The sequence below is a fragment of the Otolemur garnettii genome, unplaced genomic scaffold, assembly GCF_000181295.1.
Source record: "Otolemur garnettii isolate 467f Iridium unplaced genomic scaffold, OtoGar3 scaffold00168, whole genome shotgun sequence".
Classification (NCBI taxonomy): Eukaryota; Metazoa; Chordata; class Mammalia; order Primates; family Galagidae; genus Otolemur; species Otolemur garnettii.
This window is the reverse complement of record NW_003852563.1, coordinates 2,423,240-2,436,179: the sequence shown is the minus strand read 5'-3', so window position 1 is coordinate 2,436,179 and position 12,940 is coordinate 2,423,240. Positions and strand designations below refer to the sequence as shown.

The 12,940-nt window shown below is 42.0% G+C and overlaps 1 protein-coding gene and 1 pseudogene across 4 annotated transcripts in view; one reads left to right on the top strand and one right to left on the bottom strand.

The window, feature by feature from the left end:
• ESRRG (estrogen related receptor gamma) overlaps positions 1-12,940 on the bottom strand; it is a 600,546-nt gene that overhangs the window by 154,048 nt on the left and 433,558 nt on the right. For all 4 annotated transcript variants that reach the window (XM_003800141.1, XM_012811603.1, XM_003800140.1 and 1 more), the window contains one exon: positions 63-179. In XM_003800141.1, coding sequence (XP_003800189.1) covers positions 63-179 — 117 coding nt within the window. The remainder of the gene's footprint in view (positions 1-62; positions 180-12,940) is intronic.
• The window catches only part of LOC111728555, a 5,401-nt pseudogene continuing 4,018 nt past the window's right edge, over positions 11,558-12,940 (top strand).

Below are 12,940 nucleotides of genomic sequence, written 5' to 3'. Positions count from 1 at the left end.
CCTCTGGCTTATGAGGCCGGTGCCCTACTCCTTTGAGCCACAGGGGCCGCCCAGTGCCTTACCTTCTTTCAGCATGCCCACTTTCAAACACTTCATGAAGCGGCAAGCCTGGCAAGATTTACGTCTGCGCTTCGTGATCTCACATTCATTCGTGGCAGGGCAGCTATATTCTATATTGCCTAAAATACAGAGTTTGAAAAAAAGAAGTTGTTAGATTTGCTAGACTCAGAAAATATGAGCCTCCCAAAGGCAACATTATGTCTATTATACTAACCCCCCCCCAAAAAAAAGTATTAATAACGTGAGATTCATGATGAATGTCAGAAATAAAAGCAAGTCAGATGCTGGACGGTAATTACTAAAAACACATTGAACCAGGAGAAGACTTGACAGTGAAGTTCTGATTGAGTTTAAAATTTGCCTTTAAAACATTATGCTTACACCAGGCGCAGTGGCACACATGTGTAATCCTAGCACTCTGGGAGGCTGAAGTGAGTGGATTGCTTGCACTCAGGAATTTGAGACCAGCCTGAGCAAGAGCAAGACCCTGTCTCTAAACGTTGCTGGGTGTTGTGGCAGGCGCCTGTAGTCCCAGCTACTTGGGAGGCTGAGGCAGAAGGATCCTTTGAACCCACGAGTTTGAGGTTGCTATGCACTCTGCTGAGGGTGACAAAGTAAGACTCTGTCTCAAAAAACATTATATTTAGTCCACCCATGTCAGGTAACAGTCTTCAAGAAACTTAAGATCCTAAAGCAATTTCAAAGTAGATTATGTTTATCAAAACACAAAACTGTATTCTTGGATCATCAATCCTGGATTTCTTTCGGTTGTTAAAGCTTTGGTGCGTTGGGCCTATTGTCTTTCTGACACTGAAGGACATAAACCTCATTCTGACAAATGACCAGCAGGCTTATTTGGGACGTTATGGAAGCTCCTGGAGGGCAAGGACAGAAATCACAAATTCTGGCTGCAACAGCTTACCAGGGCCTTCTAACGGTTTTATGCTTGGAAAATGCTTCTGATGACAAAGATGAAGATGGTGGCAATGATGAAGACGGTCATCACCATCATCCTGTTTGTTATCTTATTTGCATAATTAATTCCAAGTACTCAAGCTCTATGATGTTATTAAAAAGAATGAAGTATTATAAAATAACTTTCATATTAGACCTTACATCATTCATGGTGGTATCTACATACCTAACATTGTAAGTATGTAACAAGAAGATCCGAAGGTGAAACTTTTTCAGTTACTGCAAGGGGCAGCATGTGGGATGTGCTGCGGGCCTCCCTGCAGCTTTGTAAAGAAGCCGCCTTCAGAATAAAGCCTCCTTCCCCTATCAGCTCTGTCTCACAGTGCTTGAAGGTCTTTCGTTACTTCCTAACCCTTTCCCCTTGTGATTAAGTGCATTAGTATCTTAATGAAAATGCATTCTGTTTATTGCCCTCTTGGGAAGGGGGAGGTCATCACACCAAATGCATAAATTGTCATCAGAGACGGTCCGAGCATAATTGCAATTTTGCTGCTCCATGTTTGCGATCGTCAGGTCCGTCCAAGTCCCCTGAAACATGCGCAGATTCTAGTAATTAGCATATAGTCTGCCTGGGACCACAGCATTGATGAAATATTTCAGAGTTAATCACACTTTGTAAACACTGATTTATATCGACTACCTTTCTCCAGACTGATGTCTCCTCATTAAATATCACATTAGTGGATTGCAGGATTGTACAAAGACTCAACTACTCAGCAACTGCTAATTCAACAGGAAGTAATACCTAACCACTTAGAACTGCAGAAAACTGGTTAAGGACGCATGATGTGAAAAAATAAGTCTGTGCATCAGAACTTGAGATAAGCCTATCAAAATTGTTTGACTAAATTAGCATTCTAATTCAGGACGTTTATAATAATAAAAGCAACTGCCTTTTAGCACGAGGTTAAATCATAATGGTGTATTAATTGCGTCAACAGAAGCATACACCATCACCTTCCTCAGAGATACTACTGAGTCATAGAAAATTAAGGTTAAGTGAAAGGAACCAGACTGCCTGGGTCATGGCTAAGAACAAAAGGATTTAGCATGTGAACTTCAGATGAACCACTCTTCACTTCAGAGTTTCTTTAGCCACCCCTGGAAAATTTATTTCGCATCCAAAGAGCGCTGCTAGTAATTTTCTAAGGGTTAATTAGTATTCCACCACCAGATGCTTCCACTCCATACAATTCCCCCCACCCATTCCTTATTTAAAAAGAAGCCCAGGTCTTTGCTCTGTTAGGAAACACTGAACAATGACCAGTGAGAAGGATCAGAAAGAAAAACAAACAAAAAAAAAACAATGTCTGCTAAACAGGCTTTCTGTGCTTTTTTGTAGTTGGAAAGTGAGTATGAAGTCATACTTGGTTCACGCTCTCATGTTAGGGCATGAGTACCAGCCCCACACCTTAAACTCGGTGCTGGAAGGTTCCACCAGGATGATCCACCATCACAAAGCAACGTTATCTTTCCTCTCAAACTTGTTTTTTCGCTTCCTCTTTGAAAACTGCATCCCTGTCCTTCATCTCAACATTTTTCCAACAGGAAGGTACAGCAGGCAGGTGTGCGCTCACACCTGGGCTGAGGCAGCCGTCTCCCTCCTGGGTGTGTTTCCCCGCTCCAACCTGCTCCAGTCCACACTGCCTCCCACCACCATCATCTTCTCCCTGTGATGGCTTTCAGCCTGTCACTACCCTATTTTTTTTAATAGAATCAATAGATTCCTGTACTCTCCCGAATTAAGTATAAAATATTAGACTAGCAAACACCATCGTCTCCAAATCTCTCACCTACTTTTCCAGCAATATAACAATGATTGCTTCAGGCGAACTTTCCAAGGCAGCCCCTATGATGTATTCATTTTTGTGAAGTGTCCTCCAGATCCCTCTGAGAATGGCCTATCTCTGTCACTCTTTGCCTCTTAAAATTATCTCTAAGGCCCCAGGTTCAACTCCAATTCCAATCAAATCTTTCATGAAAACTTCTCAGACTATTCTAGCAGAAAATCATTTCTTGGTTCTCAGATAGCTTTAGGTACTCTGAGACAGGCTGTGTTGTTATACTTCTTCACATCCATACTACTCATGAAAGTAGGATAGGAGAGGACAAAGACCATTTCTTACGCAGGATAAAAGCATGCACCAAAAATCATATAAATACCCCTATAACAACTTAGCATTTCCTTGTTATCTCGTGCTATTATTATGAACGTCATTCATGGTGTTGTAATGTAGGAATGTCACAGGATCCAGTGAGCTGCATGTCCCACTGAGAAGCAGTATTAATAAGACTAAGAAACCCTCTCCACAAATAATCAAAAAACCAGAAGAAAACTGAGTTAATTTTTCAAAACCTTGAAAAGTAGCTTTGACAAAAACAAAAACATGTGAGGGCAAAAGGGAGAGAGAACCCAAAAGAATACCGAAGCTAAGTGCATTAATGTACATAGTTACCATTCAATAAAAAAAAAAAAGAAAAAAGAATACCAAAGCTTCTGGGGAGTAAAGTGTAAAAAGAAAAAAAACAACCTGTAAGAGGCATTAAAGGAAATAAAAGTGCATCCTGATATGAATAGGATAAAAAGAAAAAATAATATATGAAAACAGACAATACTAGAAGAGTTATATGATCTTATCTTACTATAATACATATGATTGACCAAATAGATGATCTCAGAAATGCTGCCACATTGGGGAAAATATTTAGGACTGATTCAATAATAATAGGGCAATCTATGAATGACTCTTTTATGAGAAGTTGTGTAAAGATTGTTAAATTTCTTCAAAGAGTGGGAAGGAATTTGTGAAATTGTTTTTTTTTTTTGTTTTTTTTGCCGGGGCTGGGTTTGAAGCCACCACCTCCGGCATATGGGACTGGCGCCCTGCCCTTTTGCGCCACAGGCGCCACCCTGTGAAATTGTTACATAAGAGTTTTAGATCACAGGGAACTAAGTAATATAGTTTCTACCCACTGCATTCTATTATAATGCAAGGACAAAGAGAAACATAAAAACGGGAAAAGTTTCAATACAGCCTTAGAATGAATTCTTGAGGGAAGAGCCTGCCTTATTCTTCGCTAAATCCTCAGTGCTTATCAAGGAGCCTGGAATTTTATACCAAGAGATAACGATAGAGATGGTTCCTGATCCTGAGGAGTTCACGGTCACAAAGGAGACAAGACGTGTAAACAAACAATGACACAGCTCAATGTGTGGTGTATAGTTCAGGATGCAGGAGAGGCCCACGCATGCACACACACACATCTCCATGACACAGAGATTATGTTTAGGGAGGTCAGCAGACTGTTCACACAGGAGTAAATGCTCGAACTATTTTGTGAAAATATATATACATGGCTACTTTGGGGTAAATCAATCTTCCCAAAGCTATAGCAAATGCGAAAACATTTTTGGAAAAAGTTCACCATGAATGGATGGAAAACAGTGGTCCTACGTGTTTTTTTTTACAAATGGTGTATTTTCGTCTTAAGGATACAAAAACTGCTTACAGTGAATCAAGTCTGTTTCACAAATACTCTATTTCAATAAAGTTAAATTCATGAATATACATGATAACCTTGATTCCACTAAGTAACTTTGTGTATATCTTGAAAAACAAATCAACATCATTCTAAATAAGTATTTGCTGGAGGAAAGCCTCTCTAATTTCCAGTCCCTCCCATTGAGTTAGTTCATTGTTGGTGGCTATCATCGCCCACCCAACTACGTCTTTGATCCATGTTAGCATCTACAGAGATTGTGCCCTTGAAAAACCTTCTCGGATGCTTTTTTATGCAATAAAGAAAGCATTTTATCCAAAAAAAAAGTGCTGCCCCTAGCACCTAGGAAACAATGTTACATCTATTTTGGTAAAGGTTCAAAGACATTACTCCCAGTAGACCTGAAGATCTCTATGGGGCACTTGTTTTCCTTCAGTTTCGCTAGAAGTGGGAACTAGACAAAAATATTTCCAAGAGCAACTGTGGGCACCTGGAATGTTAACCCTGGACAGTCATTCAGGGGGATGCAGAAGTTGCTGTTCACAGCACTGGATTCTCATTGCAGACATGGAGTTTTCTTGGATTATAGCTTGCTATTTTCTGGGACACATTTGTTAGATGGCACCAGGGACTGAACTGGGCAGCGACTGATGACACGGCTGGAATTTTCCCAGTTTTGTCAATAGCTGGGGACGTGCGCTCTGCTGCAGAGGGAACCAAGTCATCACGGAAGCTCGGGGTTTTTAAACCAGGCTGACAAGAATGATAGAGCAATTTATAATATCTCCTGGCAGCTTTTCAGAAAGTCCTGGGCTCTGATTACTTAGTTCAGAGTCTTTTGTACAATTAGTTTGCAGGCAATATAATTTTCTCACTTACTGCTTAATAGAATCTTGCAGCTAGCTGGCGGAGAGAATAACGGGGTGTGTGTAAAACTCCAGCCTGGAGTGCCAGTGGATAATTTGTATATTCCTTTCAGTCACTTAATGGACTTTTACAGTTTGGCAGTGAAGGGGCTGAATGATGTAAATTAGCATGGCATTTCAAAATAAAAATATATGTCAAATCTTTACTCCTGATTCACATCACTCCCACACAGTAATGATGCATTCAGATTTACGTCGTTCCTAAGAGTTGCCTTCTTCTTCATATATATAGACACCATAATTGTAAAGCCAATTTGAAAGCATCTGTATATTTCCCTCAATTGTTTTAATTTTATTAACAGAAGCAAATGGCTTGAGATGACCCATGGGGCACTCTGAGTAGGGTTTATCCAATTGTTTTTCGACATTAAGTGATTTAAAAATAATGCGATTTGCTTTGGTATACAATTACAGAGCATTGCAAACATGCAGGCAATAATCTGTACTATTTCTGTTTAAAATGCCTTAATATATATATCAAGAAATAAAAAAAGATGGCATTCTCTTTAGTGTATAGAAGCAAAGGTTTTTCCATTTTTACAATGATACTACTTTGCTTTCTTTTTTCTTCTTGTTTTTAATGATCATTTTGTTTATAATGCCTCTTTTGCTCATTTCCACCTGAAAAAGAGAAACTAATACTACCTATAGCTGGGATTAATATTATGGAATAATGATTTGTTATAGATCTGTAACTTTAAAAAGTCATAATTGCATCAATGCATACATAAGTTAAAGGAGCTATTTTTTCAAAGACTATGCCAAAATTAGACTTTAAATAAGTTATATATGGATACTATCCCTGATTCCAAAGATCTCATAAAACACTTTTTTGATGCTTCCTTTAGAATCTCCAAGAGAGTCACTTTACAAGCTATAAAAGGAGGGGAGGGACTATAGTGTAACCTTATTTTCACTCAAAACATGCACTGCCCTCTTTGTCATGACACAATGCCAAATGATTTTTTTTTCCCATTACTAAATTTTAACTCTAAACTCAAAGGTCAAAGATCTGCCACCACTGAAGCTATTTTGAGAATCTGCCTCGTGCTCTAAAAGAGGATTCCCAAAAATACAACAAGGAATGGCAGTGTCAGACCACTAATGGGACCCCAGACCACATGCCAAGTGTGGGTTCTGGCCTGTTGAGGTGGGAGGAGAGAAGTGTCACGGCAGGTTACTAGTTACAGCGGGCTCTTATCAAAGCAATTTCATACGTAGGGTTATGCCAACAGTCTTGTGTTCTTTGCCTCTGTATCACCCCTCTCACCCCTAAAAATTGAGGTGGGGGAACAGTAGGTACAGAAAAGACACTTTGCTATTGGCTTCTTTAGCATTATACAGGCCCAAATTCTGATACTCATAAACGGAGCAGGCGAGAGTCATTAACACTAGCACAAATTGCTGTCTTCTCAAGGTGAGGCTCAGGCTTAACTCCCAAGTGGAAATGGGGGTTGCTTTGCCTTTAAGGAAAAAAGATTGGAAGGAAACCCACAAGCAGGTCGCCTTACCCCTCAGCACTACCCTGAGACTGGAGACCACACGCTCTGGTTTCATCCTGCAGGGACTTGTGTTTGGGAGTCACTGAGGCTGCAGCTGGTGCCAGCAGAGACCACCTCCCTATATAATATGTCTAGCAATAAGATCGTATTTCCCCATTGTGAAGACAAAAAAAATGGTTAAGCTTTAAAAATGCTGCAAAACGGGGGCAAATCATTTGGCCTTGGTTTTTTTCCAGTTGAAAACAAGATATATCTTGCCTTGGTTTCCCCCAAATTTCCTTTATTAACTAAATGCCAAGCACTGTGCCCATTCACCTTAGAGAAAAGATGGGGAGAATAAAATCCTTGTATGCCTGTCCTGTGTCCGTCGTTAGCTGCTGCGTGGCACAGGGTTAAGGGAAACACCTGAGGAGGAATGAGTGAGGGGAGGAGAGGAGAAAAGAGGGAGAAAGAAAACGGCAGCTGGGAGTCCAAATTCCAGCTCGGCCATCCGATATTAGCTGTGTGAACTTGAACCAGTTACCTTATTACTCTCATTCTGCTAAAGTACGAGAGAGGAATAACCATATCTGCTTTATAACACTGTAAAGATTACATGAAACAAAGGTGTTAAAATCATGTGTATGTGTTTTTTGTCCCCATTCGGAGGAAAAAAGGGGAGAAACAGGTTGAGGGAAGATAGCTTGAACTCATGAGTTCAATAGGAGCCTAAGCCAAAATGACCCCCTCCCCCAGCCTCTACAAAAAAATAGAAAAATTAGTTTAGGTGTAGCCGCCCTCACCTGCAGTCCAAGCTACCCAGGAGGCTGAGGCAGGAAGATCTCTCTGAGGCCAGGAGTTTGAGGTTGCAGTGAGCTATGATGACTAAGATCCCATTCCCATTGATTACTGTAAACCTTGACTCTTAAACTGTAATCAGGGGTTGGGAATATTGTAGAAATAACCTTCCTCTGATTCACACAAGGGGATGAAAATGGACATGTCCTTGGTTCAGGGAAGTGAAAAGAGAATTGTTGTCTTTCCGACAAATCCAGAGAAAGAGAGCACATAACTATGTTGTACAGATATCGAGGAAAAAAGGAAGACTTAGGCATTTTGTGAAGTACCAAACTGTGGAGGAAGTGAATCTCTAGGACATCAGCTGCGTCTCAGGAATACTTCCTGCCCCCGGCTCATCGTGCACCTGCCCCTGGCTTCTCACGCACCTGTCCCTGGGTGGAATCTGATTGTAACTGACAGTAAAACATCTGCAAAGCTCTTCAAACATCATGGCTCAGGCTTATCTCTTTCCACAGTCTCAGGTCAGCTTCTACCTCTAGCTCAAGCCCACTCCTGGTTCCCGGAGAGCAGCATGTCTCTCCTGCTGACCCTCAACGCGTGCTACTTTCATCATTTCATTAGTGAAACTCCCGGTCTTTGTGGGTATAACTATCTCATCCCACACAAATTATCTTCAAGTGAATTCTCTTACCACTTAACATATTTTATTACTATTGAGTTGCCCCCACCTCTGGTATATGGCCCTGGCTCCCTACCCCTTGAGCCACAGGCGCCGCCCTGTTCTTATTTAATTTTAGATGAGTCTCCCTATGTTCCCAGTCTGGTCTTGAACTCCTGGGTTCAAGCAATTCTCCTGCCTCAACATCCAGAGTAACTAGGATTACAGGTACCTCACACCTGCCCCACCTGTACCTTCCTTGAGGGCATCTAGCACTTTTTCCCTTCAGAATCCCAGGTCTTAGGGTGTCTAGACAAGTTAGTGAGCCACAGGAAACACTAATTTGTCAACTTAATTTTTAGCATTTCTATTCTTCACTCCTCCATTGTTGTAGTTAGCCCCAAATTGTTCCTTACAAAACTAGAATAAAACTGATGGCAATCCATCGATAATGTATCATTTATCATAAAGCAACACAGATTTATAGGACATCAGATTTCGAAGGGATCCTAAATTCCAGTTGCTTCAGCCTCCGGTTTATGTGGAAGATCATGGAAGGGAGAATATATGTTGGCTCACCTGCGATCACTAGATCCTCCCTATGGTTCCTCATCCCTCTTTACAAGAAGATGGGCTAGTTAATGGCAGGAATGAGGCTAAAGCTAAGGTACTCTATCATCTAGTCCCATGGTCCTTAAATGCACCTATAAAATGTTAGGTATCACTATTTAAGGCCTGATGACAGCACACCCTCCCTCCAAGGGCCAGGCACACTTTGATGTGCTTTAATACAGGGTGGTCATGAAGTTTGTGTGCACTGTAAAATCGTTGTACTTTGTAGATTGCACCCTAACTTTATTCCATACGAACTCCTGTTTTACAGATGAAAGCTTTAAGGCAGAGAGAGTAAAAGGACAGATGCCCAGAATCATATAGCTAACAATTGCTAGAGCCAGGATTTGAACCCAGGCAGTCTAGATCCAGAGTTGGTGCTCTCTACAGGCAATGCTACCTAACTCTCATCTTTCACATGTAATTAACTAGATGCTGTTTAGAATAAAAATAAAAAATGAAAATCTCATCTTCCAAAAGGGTGCTCTGTGTAGCTGTTGTTGCTGTTGCTGCTGGGCGGAAATTGTGATGCCTGACACAGGAGCCGGAGAGTGACAGGATAAGGGTGGTTCCTGGCATGGCCAGACTTACCGTGCAAGGGCAGCTGTGGGACAGGATAGGGTTGCTCTCAGAGAGTGGAATCTCTCAACACCTCAAAAAGAAATCCCTCAACTTGTCTCTCTACCACTATGGTTTGAGGCCAGTCTAATTCCACAGAAACCAAACAGAGCATGTCACCAAAGCAACAGGTGTCAGGTGGCACACAATGCATTTAACAATCCCAAAATAAGGCTATTGTTCACGGTAGGAAGAAAATTAATCCATAATCAGGAGGTTGTGTTCTGAAACACATTCAAAAGGGAATGGTAAGTGCACAATAAAAATACATTCACTGGTGGAAATGGTGGAGAATATAAATATTATCCAAAGTATACAGAAATTCGATGTTCTTGGCTTTGATGTGATAGTACCTGACTGGACAAGGCAACTGTTCTCCTGCAGTGTAGAATGCAAATCCTACGTGATGGGCACAGCACTTCATTATAGAAGAGCTCGCTTTTCTGCCACAAAAGAAGCATATTATCTGAACTCACCATAAACTCCAAACTGGCTGTGCTCAGTAGCCAGTATCAATTTTTTCATATTCTTTCCCTACGTATGAATTTAAAACAACCTTGCCTATCTCTCTTTTAGAACATACAACTTAAAAAAAAAAAAAAAGGTTCGTTGACAATCTCTTGGTGAGAAAAAAAAGGTGACCAAGTCTCCTCCATCTATATGATTTGAATAGTAAAGTTTCAGTGTGTACATTTTGCCGTGACAGTGACAGACTAGTATAATAAGTCAGTATGACAAACACAGAGGCATTTGGATCATACCCTATTGTGACAAAAGCAGTTGACTCTTAAAAACAGAAATTCGACTTCTGGAGATTTTGCTTGCACCTTAAGCAGAGGAGAGCAAGCAGTTACTTTCCCACCGTCTCTCAGTGCTGCTGCTCTGCTGGCCTGCCCAGAACTATGTCAGAAAAGAGACAGTGGTATCAGAGTTTTCCTTTACGATCAAACCCATATATTCAACAAATATCTGGGGCCTTTAAAATTAACAGTGATTTGAGGAACTCCTTTTCATGTATTTCTTCATTTATTTTAGAGAGACTCACTTTGTCCTTTGTCAACCTCAGTAGAGTGCTGTGGCATCACAGCTCACAGCAACCTCTAGATCTTGGGCTTAGGTGATTCTCTTGCCTCAGCCTCCCGAGTAGCTGGGACTACAGGTGCCTGCCACAATGTTGAGCTATTTTTTTGTTGTTGTTGCAGTTCGCCCAGGCCGGATTTGAACCCGCCACCCTTGGTATATGGGCTGGCGCCGTACTCACTGAGCCACAGGCACTGCCCCAGGAACTCCTTCTTAGAATAAGTAATGGTAAGTATATGTAAACTGCTAGAGGCATACTGATTATGAACTAACATACTAGAGTCAAACTTGGCTCGAGTTCTGCTTGGTATTACAGTTTTTCTGTGTGATTCTGGGTCAGTTTTTAAATTTAAAGTTACTTTCATCAAGAATGAAATGAGGACAGGACATAACCATTGATATATTATGAGGTTGCCATTGAAAGTAAGATCTGCTAGGCACAGCAGCTCAGGCCTGTCCTCCCAGCACTCTAGGAGGCCGAGCCAGGAGAGCAGGTGAACTCGAGTTCTAGACCAGCCCGAGCAAGAGTGAGACCCTGTGTCCACTAAAAATAGAAAACCTAGCCAGGCGTGGTAGGTGCCTGTAGTCCCAGATACTTGGGAGGTTGAGGCAGGAGGATCTCTCGAGCCCAAGGGTTTAAGGGTGCCGTGAGCTATTACGCCAGGACACTCTATCCAGGGCAACAGAGTAAGACTTTGTCTCAAAAAAATTTTTTTCAGTAAGATCATGTATTAAGATTCTCAGCTGAGTGACTAGAGTGAACACTGGTCATGAACCATACGTACACATGGAAACTCTACTCAGGGAAGGGACACAGGAGGAAGAGCTAAGACGGACTCAAGTAGATGCCGGTCCTCAGCACAAAAGTAAGGAAGGGCTACGGAGAATTCCTTCTAGCCTGCGCTCGTCCACCAAGGCACCCGAGGCCTGAGTAAAAGACACTAAGTGAGGAGCCCAAGCAGACCTACTGACCAATAGACCAGGCAGGACGCGGGCCTGTCATAAAAGGAGGAGGAACAGTCAAAGAAGAGTAATTACCCCAAGATCTGGGAACTCAGGCAGGGCTGCTAGCTGGATTTATTATGGAATAATACAAGGAAAGGTCAGAGGAGAACAATGGCAGCTCCTAACGCAGAGCTTGTGTCTGAAGGTCTCCTCTCTGAAATAAAAGCCGTCCACCTGAACAGTCTGCTGTGATAGTGATTACAGAAAGGGGCCTGGCACTCCCTCGGAGAGGGAGACCGGGAAAGGGAAGTACACAGGAAAACGTGGTGGGGGAGAGTGGGGGTCCTGTTTAGTGATCGTCCGGAGCAGGGCGGGCAGCGATGGATTTGCTTCACCCTGACTCCTCACGGAAGAGCAGGTCTGATTAGCAAGCTTGCTCTCAAAGGCCCAGATCACACAGATTTGGGTACTGCAGGTCATTCAGTCTCTGTTATGACTCCTTAACTCCAGCGGTTACAGCACCAAAGCAGCCAGTCTGTACAAGAATAGGTGTGCCTGTGGTGTCCCAACAAAACGTTCCTTTTTTTTTTTTTTTTTTTTTGGCAATTTTAGCCAGGGCCGGGCTTGAACCTGCCACCCCCATTTATGGGGCTGGCGCCTACTCCCTGAGCCACAAGGTGCCTCCAACACAACGTTCTTCAGCTAGGTGGATTTTGCCCATAGGCCTTGGTTTCACTATCTCTGTTCTCAGCAGTAGGGACAAAAGATCACAATGACAAAAATACTTTGTGGTCTACACATTATGTCCTTTCTTGCTCACAACCCTGTAAGGTTGTTCCCACAAGTTAGGTACAAAAATTTAAAAAATGAAATATCTGAGATGGTCAAATAGAAAAACGAGTTAGAGGACTTTTGCTTTAAGTATATGCAAAATTTTAAATTATGTATTCTTCATATGGAACAGAGTCTGAAGTCTCTGAAAGACAGTGTGGCTGGGACCAAGGAGGTATCTTGGGAGGAGGGAAGACACTTTGGAGGCACAAGAAAAGGCAAGGTGTCCTTAAAGACGAAATGTCAGGCAAGATTCACTCCTTTGAAGACTCTTGGGCTGGGCAGAGCCTGTGGCTCAAAGGAGCAGGGCGCTGGCCCCATATGCTGAAGGTGGTGAGTTCAAACCCAGCCCTGGCCAAAAAAAAAAAAAAGAAATGAAGACTCTTGTGCTTATGTCTGCTCCCCCTATGGAAACTTTGTAAATAGTAAGCACCGAAAAACAAAAAAAAAAG